The 12,854-nt window shown below is 52.2% G+C and overlaps 1 protein-coding gene and 1 pseudogene across 1 annotated transcript; one reads left to right on the top strand and one right to left on the bottom strand.

Moving 5' to 3' along the window:
- The first annotated feature begins 1,495 nt into the window (after nucleotides 1–1,495).
- Nucleotides 1,496–3,171, top strand: LOC119291282 (probable protein phosphatase 2C 29). The gene is made up of 2 exons (XM_037570015.1): nucleotides 1,496–1,875; nucleotides 1,997–3,171. Exons 1-2 carry the CDS (start codon nucleotides 1,596–1,598, stop codon nucleotides 2,884–2,886), a joined length of 1,170 nt encoding a protein of 389 aa, XP_037425912.1. The 5' UTR covers nucleotides 1,496–1,595; the 3' UTR covers nucleotides 2,887–3,171.
- A 3,142-nt stretch (nucleotides 3,172–6,313) lies between these two features.
- Nucleotides 6,314–12,523, bottom strand: LOC119292787 (annotated as a pseudogene).
- Between the last annotated feature and the right edge of the window lie 331 nt (nucleotides 12,524–12,854).

Raw genomic sequence — 12,854 nt, 5'->3', positions numbered from 1 at the left:
ATCATGTTCTTATTAAATTCCCTTATTGTTCTTCAGATTGAGGAGAATGGCCGACATATCATTATCTTTTTCTTTCCAAAATAAGTTTCCTTGTTTTTTCTGTTCCAAGTTGGTCCCTTTTCCCCTCGCAATCTTCTTCTGGTGTTGTCACTTTAGTCCTTGGGAGATCCAAGAGGATTGGTTTGGCCCGAGACATGGTTTATTCGTTTGTTATGAGTTTTGGGACCATCTCCTACTAACGGTGCTTGAAGGATCTTCTTCTGCGCTGTCGGGGGTGAGCGGGGTGGTCTTCGTCACTGGGCTCGTCTGTAAGAAGTCGTTCTCCCCTTCAACCTCCACCGTGAGGGCCCACTATGTTGTCTCTAGGAGAGGTTGCATTGTTTCAAGCTTGTCGGTGTTGATTATTGCTCTGGTTGGAGGTTGGAGTTCCCCTCTGGCCGGCGATGGTGATGCATGTCAGTCACGTGTGCGGCGGTTTTGGCTAAATGGCATCCCCTGGAGCTGCTTATCTTCACGTGGCAACTCCTTTAGGCAGTTTTAGACATGTGTCCTTTAAAGGCACTTTTCTTTTCTTTTATTATATCCCATAGATATACAAGGTGGGGCCCAAAATAGGCCCACGGAGTATTACTATGCCACCTTCAACTTGTATATCTATGGGATATAATCTTCTGTGGGCCTATTTTGGACCTCACCTGGTCCCACTGGATGTGAGCGGAAGTAGGCCTATAAAAAAGGAAGATTGCATATACCAGCAAAGTGAGCGCCGTGTCATCACAAAGTGACTGTTTTGAGTTTGGCAGCTCGAGTGAGGAAACAGAGACGAACAGAGATAAGATTACAAGTGTTGGCACACGTCCGATTCATCCGATGGCATTGAAACCCAATTTCCATTCTGGAGGAACGAGAACGAACCGTGCCTGCCAGATCAGATCAGACTACCTTTGAGAGCAAGGATATCTCGAGAAATGTCAGAGACTAGAGTTCCGCAGCCGCATTCCACACAACGTCTCTCGGAGAGTCGGAGTAGACGATGACACGACAAAACTAAGCCGTGATATCGGCGCCCTTTTCCTCGAAAGTCTATAGGATATGTGACCGATCCTCCCTCCTACGGCCGGACGTGGCAGCAGCATTGAGCGATCATGCGTCCCTTTCCCATCAGCCATAGTGAATTCGAGATGCACATATCAATTTCTCCAGATGGAATTGAGCTAGAGCTAGAGCTAGAGCTAGAGCTAGAATTCCTGCGCGAGGCAGAGGAAACGAACACGTTCGGGTTCAGACGGTCGGTCGGTCGCGGGTGCATGGTTGAGATGTCTGTCATCCGGTTCGCATGAGACTGGAAAAAGAGTTTGAACAGCCAAACTTAACGAACGCGTCTTCCACGCACGCACCCCTCGTTTCTCGTCGTCGTGCCGTGCCCCCGCGATCCACCGCTGCCATCCCACGCGCTTACCCCGCCTATACACCAAGCCGCTTGTCACACTCGCACTCCACAAGACGCTCCCTCCCATCGCCCCCTCCTCCGCAACTCATTCACACCACCCCAACCCCACCCCCACCCGACGATCGATCGACCGAGGTGCAGAGGCATGAGGGGTTCACGGTGGTGCTGCTGCTGCTTCGGCCGAGGCGGCGGCGGGGCCGGGCGCTCGGGGAGCGTGGCCGACGACGGGCTGGTGTGGGACGTGGGCCTCAAGGCGCACGCCTCCGGCGAGTACTCCGTCGCCGTCGCGCAGGCCAACGAGGCGCTCGAGGACCAGGCGCAGGTGCTCGTCTCCCCCGCCGCCACGCTCGTCGGCGTCTACGACGGCCACGGCGGCCCCGACGCCGCCCGCTTCGTCAACGCGCGCCTCTTCTCCCTCATCCAAGGTTTGCCTGCTGCTCTCGTTCAACGCGCGTGTTCGTCATGCACAACTTTTACCCCCCTATTATACCATAATCAAATCAATCGGCGACCTCGTTTGTTGACTCGTGGGTTCGTTGGTCGCAGAGTTCGCGTCCCAGAGCGGGGGCCTCTCGGCGCAGGTGATCAAGAGGGCCTTCGGCGCCACGGAGGAGGCGTTCATGGGCATGGTGGAGAAGTCGTGGCCGTCGCAGCCGCGGCTCCTGTCCGTCGGCTCCTGCTGCCTGGTGGGCGCCATCGAGGACGGCACGCTCTACGTCGCCAACCTCGGCGACTCGCGCGCCGTGCTCGGCCGCCTCGCCAGCACGGGCGGGAAGAAGCGGAGGGCGGTGGTGGCGGAGCGGCTGTCGCGGGACCACAACGTGGCCGACGAGGAGGTGCGGCGGGAGGTGGCGGAGGCGCACCCGGACGACCCGCACATCGTGATGAGCAGCCACGGCGTGTGGCGGATCAAGGGGATCATCCAGGTGTCCCGGTCCATCGGGGACGCGTACCTGAAGCGGCCCGACCTGTGCAGCCCGGCGGTGATGCAGTCGCTCTGCCCGTTCCCGCTGCGCCGCCCGGTGATGAGCGCCGTGCCGTCGGTCACTTCCCGCAGGCTGCGCCCGGGGGATCAGTTCATCATCTTCGCGTCGGACGGGCTGTGGGAGCAGCTCAGCGACGAGGCCGCCGTGGGCATCGTGTCCCGCAGCCCGAGGAAGGGAGTGGCGATGAGGCTCGTGCGGGCCGCGCAGCTGGAGGCGGCCAGGAAGAAGGACATCAAGTACGAGAGCATCGCGGCCATCGAGAAGGGCCGGAGAAGGCGCTTCCACGACGACATCACCGTCGTCGTGCTCTTCCTCGACAACAGGTGCGAGGGCACGCCGCAGTCGACGGCCGGCGCCGGCGAGATCGACGGCACGCGCGCCCCCGTCGACGTGTTCTCGCTCGGCCCCGACGACCACGGGGACGACCCGACCAGGCCCGTGCTGCGCTGATCGTTCCTGCCAGCCGGTCAGTCGGTCAGCGACGTGGATGCTCACCGAACGTGGTACCGTAAACGTGCTAGCGGTGCTAATTTTCAGTGACTTTTGCTCTCTGAAACGGAAGAAACGGGAGCGTTCTTTGCTTTCAGCGCGAATTAAGAGGATTATTATGTTTAATTAGTTGTGTAGATAAGTAGATAAGCAGTGCCGTGTCGTGTTGGTGTGAAGAGAATTAAGTGGTACCTTGCGCTTAAGCTTCTTCTGTGATCAATTCAGAGTTTGCTTTGCCCCCTCCAATTTCTTGTCTGTTCTGTTCTGTTCTGTTCTGCCAATGTTCATGTTTTTTTACTCAAAAACATAATGGTCTTGTTTTTAGGGAAATCTTAGCTGCCAGAGAACCCTCCGTAGACCGCACAATCTTCATCCGATGGATGGCAGTTTTTTTTAAGGAAGGAACTGCCACCCTGCCACCCCCTAAACGCGCACTAAAAACAGAGGGAGTAGTCAACAGATAGAGGAAGATAGTACTATAAAGAAATTGTATACTAGTATTTGCTAGGCGCCTGAAAAAAATTCAGGCGTCAAAAGATTTAGAATGAGTAGCTTTGAGCTAGAGATGGTGAGGCCGCGACATCGACGGCGGAGGACGGGAAGGAGGTTGTGGCCGTGGGTGCGGTGGGATGGCTGGTCGATGACGCTAGAGGAGGACGGGGCTTAGGACATGTACAATGGTTCTATCTCAGCAATGCCATGTAGAATAAATGATGAGGTGGAGAAGAGAAATTATAAAAAGGGTTTGTCTTCTTTTATTTAAGAGAAGATATGAGAAGATAGGAGATGATCTCTTAGCACAATATGTCTCACCATATTTTTTACGAATAGCTAGTTATTGAATATAAGGCTAAGAGATGACCCATTGTATACATGGTTTTTTGTCATTTCTAAATTAGATGCAAAATTTAATATAAGACTATCTTATCAACCATTGTACATGTCCTTGGAGGGATGATCGGGGCAGCGCTAAACCGGTAGAAAACAACGCAGGGAGGCGTGCGTGAGAGAGAGGCGGCGGTGGTTGGCCAGCGGTACGTGGTGTAGGGGTTGTCGGGAGGATAAATACTTCCTCCATCCCAAAATTCTTGTCTTAGATTTGTCTAGATACGGATGTATCTAATCTCTTAGATTTGTCTAAATACGAATGTATCAAGTCACATTTTAGTATTAGATACATCCGTATCTAGACAAATGTAAAATAAATTTTTGGGACGAAATGAATACAAATGAAGAAAAATAATCAAACGGTTAGAAAAATCAACTAGCATTGATTTTTTTTATGGGATGCCTGAAAATATATGGGGCCCTATAAAGAAATCATTCAAACGCTCACTGGTAAGCAGCCGGCGGCAAACTCCTCGCGGGCGAGCAGTGCATGAGCGCACCATTTCATCATCATCATCGGTCGTAGTCTTTGCGGACGGTTTGCCGGAGAATGCGAGAAAGGGGGCTGCTGCTGCTGCAGCTATCGTGGATCAGTTCAAACGACACTCGTGACTTCCTCCGGTCAAAAGGGGTGGCATCTTCCAAATGGCATTATGTCTCGGCGATTTGATGGAATGTTGAAAGCAAGTAGACAAAAAAGGTTAATTGCTTTGAAGATATGCTGGCAGTGGACTGGGATGGATAGAGTCCTTCTGTGATAACGAGGCCGTTGAACAAGACAGACAGGGAATTTCAACTACCGTTGTGGTCCTTGTTAAATTATTGGTCCCTCCTTTTCAAAATATAAGGCGCTGTGTCATTTTTCTGGTCTTCATAACTTTGACTATGATTTCACGTATTATATGTACATAAAATTAGTATAGAGGCATATGAAATAAAGTTATTTTGCAAGACAAATACGTCGATGCCATTTATACATGCTCAATCCATATACTTTGATCTAGATTAGTGATCAAAATTATGCATCAAAGACCATGCAAAGTCAATCGCACCTTATATTTTCGAAAGGAGGGAGTATCGTCGAAGAACCTGTGCTAAAAGATTCAGGTGTTAGTGCTCTGAAATTCATATTCAGTTCGCAGTGCAAGATGAACCGGATTCTTCTGAACATGGGTGAAGTACTGGAGTGAATTGCAAAAAATATCGACATTGAAGGATAGGATTGCAGAAACCACACTTCTACAGTTTTGTGTCAAAACCATTAATTCGGAGTCTAATTTTTTGCAAAAAATACTAGTCGCTGGCTTAGGCCGTTTTGAGCACGATTAAGACAAGTGGGTCCCATGAGACAGGTGACGTGGCGAAGAACCTACAATTTTATTTTGCAAGAGGACCCCTAAAAAAAAGCAATCGGGTCCTCCAGTCCGGTGGTGGACGCCGGCGGCCACTCCCTCCATATGCGCGGTCGTCGCAGTTGTTGTGCTCCGGCAACGGGGAAGAGGGGTGATCCGGCGTGGTCGGGGACATGCAAGATGGCATGTACCCGGCGGTGCTGTTGGTTAGGACGGCAGGGCAACGGAGCTCCGGCGGCAGCAACTTGAGCATCGGGCGGGCATGGATGAGCTCAATGGCGTGCTGCAGCAGAACGACGGCGGCGGCAAGCATTAGATAGAGATGGGAGAGATAGGGGAGGGCACCAGAGATTGCTAAGCTCACCGTGGAGGGTCGATGGGCTGCATGGCAGCGAGGGGCAGGGGAGGCGCGATGGAGCTGCGGCTCGCGGCCCGGCGCCCTTGGCCCGCACGCCGGCGAGCTCGAGCGTCTCGGCGGCGGCGGACTCTCATCGTCGAGGTTCCTCGGGCTGCGCTGCAGCGAGGTGCAGGGGCAAGGGATGGAGCTGCAGGGGATCCGCGGTGGAGCAGCTGCTCATAGCCAGGTGGCGTCGGCCCGCACGCATGCGAGCTCGAGCGCACCGGCAGTGGAGCTCGACGCTGCTCCTAGCCATCGTCTCTTTTCCCGTATGCGACTGTGGGGCTCCCTACTCGTGTGTCGTGTCCTTGTCCTCTTTTTTATATGAAAAAAAAAATAGTATCCTCTTAGGCTCCTTTTCAAATTAGTCCATGTTATTTTATCTTTTTGCGAACAGTTATGTTGTGGTACGTCACCTGCCTGGCGGGATCCACCTGTCATAAATCGTGCTCAAAACGATCTAAGTCGATGGCTAGTGTTTTTTTTTTCAAAAAACTAGACTCAAAATTAATGGGTTTTGGCATAAAACGGTAGAAATGTGATTTCTGTACCTCTGGCCTTAATTGGTCTTTTGCAATTCAATCGATGTACTGTGATCTGAAACAGAAGCGATGGATTCTTCGGCTCTTCTGGCTACGCAAGCAAAGCGTAGAGGTAATAGCACCAGCAGTCCTGGAACTTGTCCAGGATGTGACGATCTAGTCCAAAACTTGCAAAAGTAAACTATTGCATCCCACAACTTGCACCCGATGTGCAGATTTAGTCCTAGCCAATCAGACGACGACAAGTGTAGCCAAGTCAGCAGAGCCGGTCAGCGCAGCATCTTTTGCAATTACACCCCTGGCCTTAGCACTTATCAACCCGCGCTACATCACACTGCTCTTGAGCTCCACCACCAGCCTATATCTCATTCGACTTGAAATCCACTAAGGGGTAAGTAACTGCTGAATCTTCACCCGGTGTTGTTCTTGGACTGATGCGACATCTTCATGGGCCTTCTGCAGTAACTCTTCCAACTGGCTCTTCTGCAACTGTAGTTCTGCGACCTCTTTTCTTGCTTGCACAAGCAGCCGTTTCTTGGCACTGAAAGCAGAAGATACTTGTGAAGATAGACTCTTGAATTCCTCCTGAAGTCGCTCGGCAGTGGTACCGTTGTTCCACCGTGCTTTCCTCGGAGACTTCTCGGCCTTTATGGACCTCTGCTCTTGCTCAACCTTGGCAGCCAGTACTTCTGCTATATCAGCCTCTAATCTTTGAGATTGTTCCTGGAGTTCATTCTCCAGATTCTTGACATTGGCCTCAAGATCACTTATTATAGACAAATGTGCTGAACACTCATACTGCATCCTTAGCTGCTCTCTCAGTTGTGTTTGTTCCAGCCTCGAAGAGATGTCATGGTTCTCTTGCTTCAGAATCTCATAATCAAGTGCAAGCTGCTCCATTTGCATCTCAAGATCCTCACGGTCTTTCTTGTACAGCTCGATTTCATCACTCAGTTCAAGAATCTTCTCTTGTAGTTCAGAACTAGCGATGCCGTCACTCTTCTTAACCAATGCATCCAGCATAAGCTCGTCTTCTTTCTCTTGGTACGAGCTTGTTTCGGACATGTCTATCTTGTGTCCAGCGATCTGCATTTTCTGTAGTTGCACACGTAGATCTACATTTAAATTCTTCTCATGGCCCAACTCTTGCTTCAGCTCCTCAATCTGAGACCAGGAATCTTCCTGAGCTCCCATCTGAAGTTCTGAACCCGACAACGAAACGGTGTCAAAGCCATTGGCATTGTGGAGGTGGCCGTCCGGTTCAACAGATGTCGGCATATTTCTTCTCAAGGGAAACCTCATCCCTGGTGGTTTGCTTATCACCAATCCATCCTGTACAAGAAAGCTATCAGTTACTATCTGATCAACACAAGAAAGATTATCTAGTACATGCATTATTCAGTTCTAAATTCTCCCCCTTCACTACAGGAATGAGAAATTCAGGTCTCAAACAAAAAGTACCACACAGCAAATGTGACCCCCCGAAATGATCAACTAGACAAACGTAGCGTCCCTTTTTCTTTGTAATATGCTTAGCATGCCAAAAGCTCTCTTTCTTGGGCATCAACAGAAATGAAACAGAGCAATGCAATGATGATGGATCAAAAAAGGAAAGCTCTCAAGGACTCTTCCCCACTAGGCCTCACTGGTTACTTACATGCACCAGGCTCATCGAATCGGCAGCAAGTGACCTCGCCTTCTCGGCTTCCTCGTCCTGGCACCGGCTCAGCTGGCTCTGCAGTGTCCTCCGCGGCGAAGACTTTGCTGTGTCGCCGTTCTCACTGTCGCCGCGAAGAGCAAGAATCAGTAACCAGTTACACAATCAACGCCTGAATCAAAGCAAATGCACCGTGCCTAAGGCACACACCGAAATGCAACAGGCACATGCACAATCCTCAAAGCGCAAACAGCCACAATGCAGCTAGCAGCAATGTCTAAGTGAATATGGTTGATGTGAGATGAGATGATCTCTTAAAGCTCAAACCAGAATGCAGCGGATGTGTCTAAACTAATCTCCAACCAACGCGACGCAAGGCGACCTACCTCCCGTCGTCACCGCACCCACCGCCGGCACCACCCACCACCCGCTGGATGGTCAACCATCACAGGTCATAGGAAAACGCCGCAAGCTTTTTAAGAGGTGGGGGGAGGGTGGAGATCGGTGCTCACGTGCAGCAGCGCGCCGGGCGCGGGGCTGCCCTTGAGGGGGAGCGTCACCACCGACAGCTTGAACGCCTCCGCGTACTCGGCCATGTTCACCGTCGCCTTCCCCAGCAGCGCCGCCTTGGCCGACCCCTGCACGGACCGCACGGCATTGCCGAGTCAGAACAAATCAAGCATGATCGCTCTCGATTGATTAATGTGGGGTCGGCTGGTCGCTTACGGTCTCGTAGACGAGGAACTGGTAGATCTTGTCGCCGGCGGCCGCCTTGCCGGAAGGTGGTGGTCTCGAAGATCGGGGCGGGCCAGCGGCAGGCGCCGTCGGCGACCTCCGTGCGCTCCGTCCGCGCCGTGGGCCGGCCGACGTCCTGCGGCGTCACCACCACCATCATGGACTCCCACCCCAGCTCCGGCACCTGCAGGAACACACGCTCCGTCCGTCACGCCTCAAATCGAAAACTAAAACCAGAACCGAAACCGAAACTCTGCTTCTTGCGGAGCAAGCGGGGGTCGTGCCGTGCCTGGGTGGCGTGGAACTGCAGCTTGAACACGGCCTTAGCCTTGCCGGCGCCGCGCCACCTCGCCGACTTGAACAACCTTAGAATTCAGGTGAAAAGTGGGATGTAGTGCGGGTTGATTAGTGCTAAGGCCAGGGGGGTAATTGCAAAAGGTGCTGCGCTGACCAGCTCTGCTGACTTGGCTCCACTTGTCGTCGTCTGATTGGCTAGGACTAAATCTGCACATTGGGTGCAAGTTGTGGGATGCAATAGTTTGCTTTTGCAAGTTTTGGACTAGATCATCACATTCCGGACAAGTTCAAAGACTGCTGGTGCTATTACCTCCAAAGCGTACATCGTACGTGGAACTATAGCTTTGACCTGCCGACCGAGTCAGAGCCACGAGTCAAGGGCTGCGTCCAATTCTGTTTTGCCTGAATGAAAGCCAAACATAGCACAGTAACGTTACCACCGGAGTCGGCGTGTCGCCATCCATCGTTTCCAGGTGTCGCGCGTCCCTTCTGCTGCTGGCATTTCTTTTTCATTCGGATCAATCTTCGTATTCATTGTAGCATTAGTACTATCGGTCGATCGATCGGCCCGACGTTTACCATGGGACGACCGGACGAAAATCCGTGGGGTGCGCTGGCCTGTCGCGTCCCTGTGACCACACTAAGAGCATCGAGCCGGACACCCCAAACCCCCTCTTAAACCCGGACGGACGGTGCGGTCGCTTAGGGTATCTCCAAAACTAATTAAAAATGCCCTCGATATATGCTCGTTTTTATGTTTGAGTGTAGTTTGTGGACATGATGCAGAAGAGAATCAACGAATGTTAATCACAAAATATTGAAAGGAGAAAAAATAGATAAAGACCATGCATGGGGTGAAATATTTGTGATTTAGTGTCCAATTGAGAGGGGAGAGTGAAGAGGCGAACCATGCTTGCATGTGCGGTTGGGAGAAGAGAGAGAAGAAAAAGACCAAGCATGTGACTAGTCAAGTGCATGTTCGGACCCCGCAAAGTTCCCTACGTTTGTCTCTTGGATACCGGAATCCCCGGACTGCTAAGCGGATTTATACAGGTTTCCGTTGGATGTCAAAAGTGGTCCGGACACTGTGGTCCAAACATGTAATGGAGATTTTAGGGTCTACTTTGAAGATGCCCTCACTAGTCAAAAAGCCCGACCAAGACGGATGCCTTAAAAGTCTAAACTGACCGGCACCCCTCATATCCAGCCCAGACATATAGGGACGCTCGTGTGTGCTCAAGTGTGTCCGCCACGTTGGACTGGACATGCCTATCCCATCTTGGAGCATAATTGATTTGATGCCAAAAGTTGGCATGTCAAATTTTGGCAACTGCCAAATATTGGCTAGAGATTGGTTGCTTGCTAATTTCATTGCCAATCTCAAAAAAAGTTGCCAAATGTTGGCAACTTCTGATTTTGCCAAATATTGGCTTGTCAAATATTGGCAATGCCAAATGTTGGTAGCAAATCAATTATGCTCCAAATCCACTCTCGACCTACCAGATCTATTTTCTCTCTCCTCTCTTCGCCCTTCTCCGCGCCGGACGTCTTGCAGCTCTGCCGCCACCCTTGCCCCGCAGCCGTTCCGAGCCTAGCGCCTCCAGCACCGGCACAACAATCCTCTCTCCTGTGCTCGCCACCTCGGACATCGTCGTCGGCCAGGACGCCACCACGGTACGTTCGGCAACTATCGGGCTGCCCCTTTGCGCTCTACGTGTTCGTCACAATGTCCGACCCCTTTTTTTAATTTATTTGTAGGGAAAGCGAGGAATTTCGATGATTCGTCGGACGAGGAGTATGAATCGACGGAGCTTACTAAAATGATTGAAGCTGAGTTCTTTGATTCGTCGGATTCGAACGAATAAGTGGACATAATCATGCTCATGAGCATGCAAAAGGAAATGAAGCACATTCTCAACTTCAAAGCTCAATCAAAGAAAGCATAACGCATTGCCAAGGATCCACCCTGATTGTGGTCGCTTTTGTTTTTCGTAGGTCTAGGTTATTGGCATGTGCGCCTCCCTTCTGTTGATCGGGCCCGCGTGCCTTGTTGTGCTGGCATGCGTGCCTTAGGTTGTTGGCCTGATACTTTGATCGTTTGTCTTGTTGACTGTTTATGTTTTTGTCTGTGACGCTGCCTGGTGGCTTTATATTTATAAAGTCAGGTGTATGCCTTATCTTAAAAATAAAGCATAATGCATAGATTTGCATGTATTTGAGAGTCCAGATTTAAGGTACGTTGATGCCGGGCATGATATATGAGGGGTCATTTGGCTGCGTTTGTGTAACGTGTTTTGACGCATCCGTGGTCGTATAAGGAGCCAAATTTACCAGGCCCGGCTATAGATGCCCTAAGATTGCTCCGGCCGGTGGTCAAGTGTCACGACCCAAAGGAAAGGAGGGGGGAGAGGGGATCAGATTGGATCAGAGGTGAGGAAGCAGGTGAGGGAGAGAGCTTGGAGAAGGGGAAAGGGAAGTTTGATTTCTTAATCACTCGCTGCCTCAAGCATTCGATCACCATACAATAAGTCGCCCTGGGCCACGACCCAACACACGCATACATGGCCTCAGGCCCAAACACACGTCGCACCCGGTTGTGGTTCAGTTAATAGTCGTTAACTGAACTGCACTTGCAATCCGCTGCAGATCGTCATCTGCAGGCGTGACCTTGCCCGCATCTTGAGAAGGAGCTCCCTCTCAGATGCAGGCCGATGGGTAGCGCTCTTTGAGGATGTCGTAGTCTTCCCAGGTTGTGGTTGTCGGGGGTCGGTTGGACCACTGCACATGCAGCTTGATTACGGGTGCATCCCCTTTCTTCATCATACGACGCTCCATGATGGCCACTGGTTCAGTGTCACCGGTGGCCCAGTCTGGAACTTGCGGCAACTCAGAGAAGACATGAGTGTAATCAGGGGTATAAGGCTTCAGCTACGAAATGAAATACCGGATGGATGCGGTTGTCCGCTGGCAGTTGCAGGCGGTACGCCAGGGTGCCAATCCGTTCTGTCACCGTGAACGGCCCATAGAACTTGTAGGAGAGCTTCCGATAGGGGCGATTGACCACCGACGACTGCGCGTATGGTTGCTGCTTGAGTAGCACTTGTTCGCCGATGTCGAACGCGCGCTCGGCACGGTGACGATCAACCTGCTTCTTGAAGCGCGTCTGCGCGCGGGCAAGCTGAGCATGGAGGCGTTCCGTGTGTGTGGCCCAGTCCAGTTCCTCCGCAGGCGCGCTCGAAGATGAGCCGGCGCTGAAGTGAGGCAAGCCGCCAAGGTTGGGGTCGATGCCGTAGAGCGCCCTGAATGGCGAGCACTTAAGAGACGCATGATGTGTGGAGTTGTACCAGAACTCCGCTACTGGTAGCCACTTGCGCCATTGCCTCGAGGTGTCGTGGACGGTGCATCGCAGGTACATCTCGAGGCACTGGTTGACTCGTTCTGTCTGGTCGTCCGTCTGAGGGTGGTAGGTGGTGGAGTAGAGGAGATTGGTGCTGGCCGCAGTGAGCAGCTCTCGCCACATTGCGCTGGTGAAGATTTTGTCGCGATTGGAGATGATGGAGCGAGGGACGCCGTGCAGCTTGATGACATGCTCCCAGAATGCGCGGGGCACCTGCGTCACCGTGAAGGGGTGATGGAGCGGCATGAAGTGTGCGAACTTGGTGAGCTGATCGACAACGACCATGATGGAGTCGCAGCCTTCAGATTTGGGTAGACCCTCGACAAAGTCCATGGTCACATCCTTCCATGGCGCGTCAGGAATCGGCAGGGGCTGCAACTTGCCGGCTGGGTGTTTATTCTCGTGCTTGGCGTGCTGGCAGATGCCGCACTAGCGAACAAAGTCCTCCACAGCGCGCTTGAGGCCGGGCCAGGCGAAGATCTTGCGTACTCTGTGGTAGGTGGTTGTAGCGCCAGAGTGCCCCCCCACAGCGATGTGATGGAGCACGGCGATGAGCTTGGTCTGGAGCGCGGAGTTGGCGCCGATCCATAGGCGGCTGCGCTGGCGTATCACTCTGTTCTGCAGAGCTCGGCCTTGATCGTCCTCGCCCATGACTACCAGCTTG

Source organism: Triticum dicoccoides, chromosome 4B, assembly GCF_002162155.2.
Source record: "Triticum dicoccoides isolate Atlit2015 ecotype Zavitan chromosome 4B, WEW_v2.0, whole genome shotgun sequence".
NCBI lineage: Eukaryota > Viridiplantae > Streptophyta > Magnoliopsida > Poales > Poaceae > Triticum > Triticum dicoccoides.
Note: the sequence above shows the minus strand (reverse complement) of the source record. Positions and strands in the feature narration are given on the sequence as shown.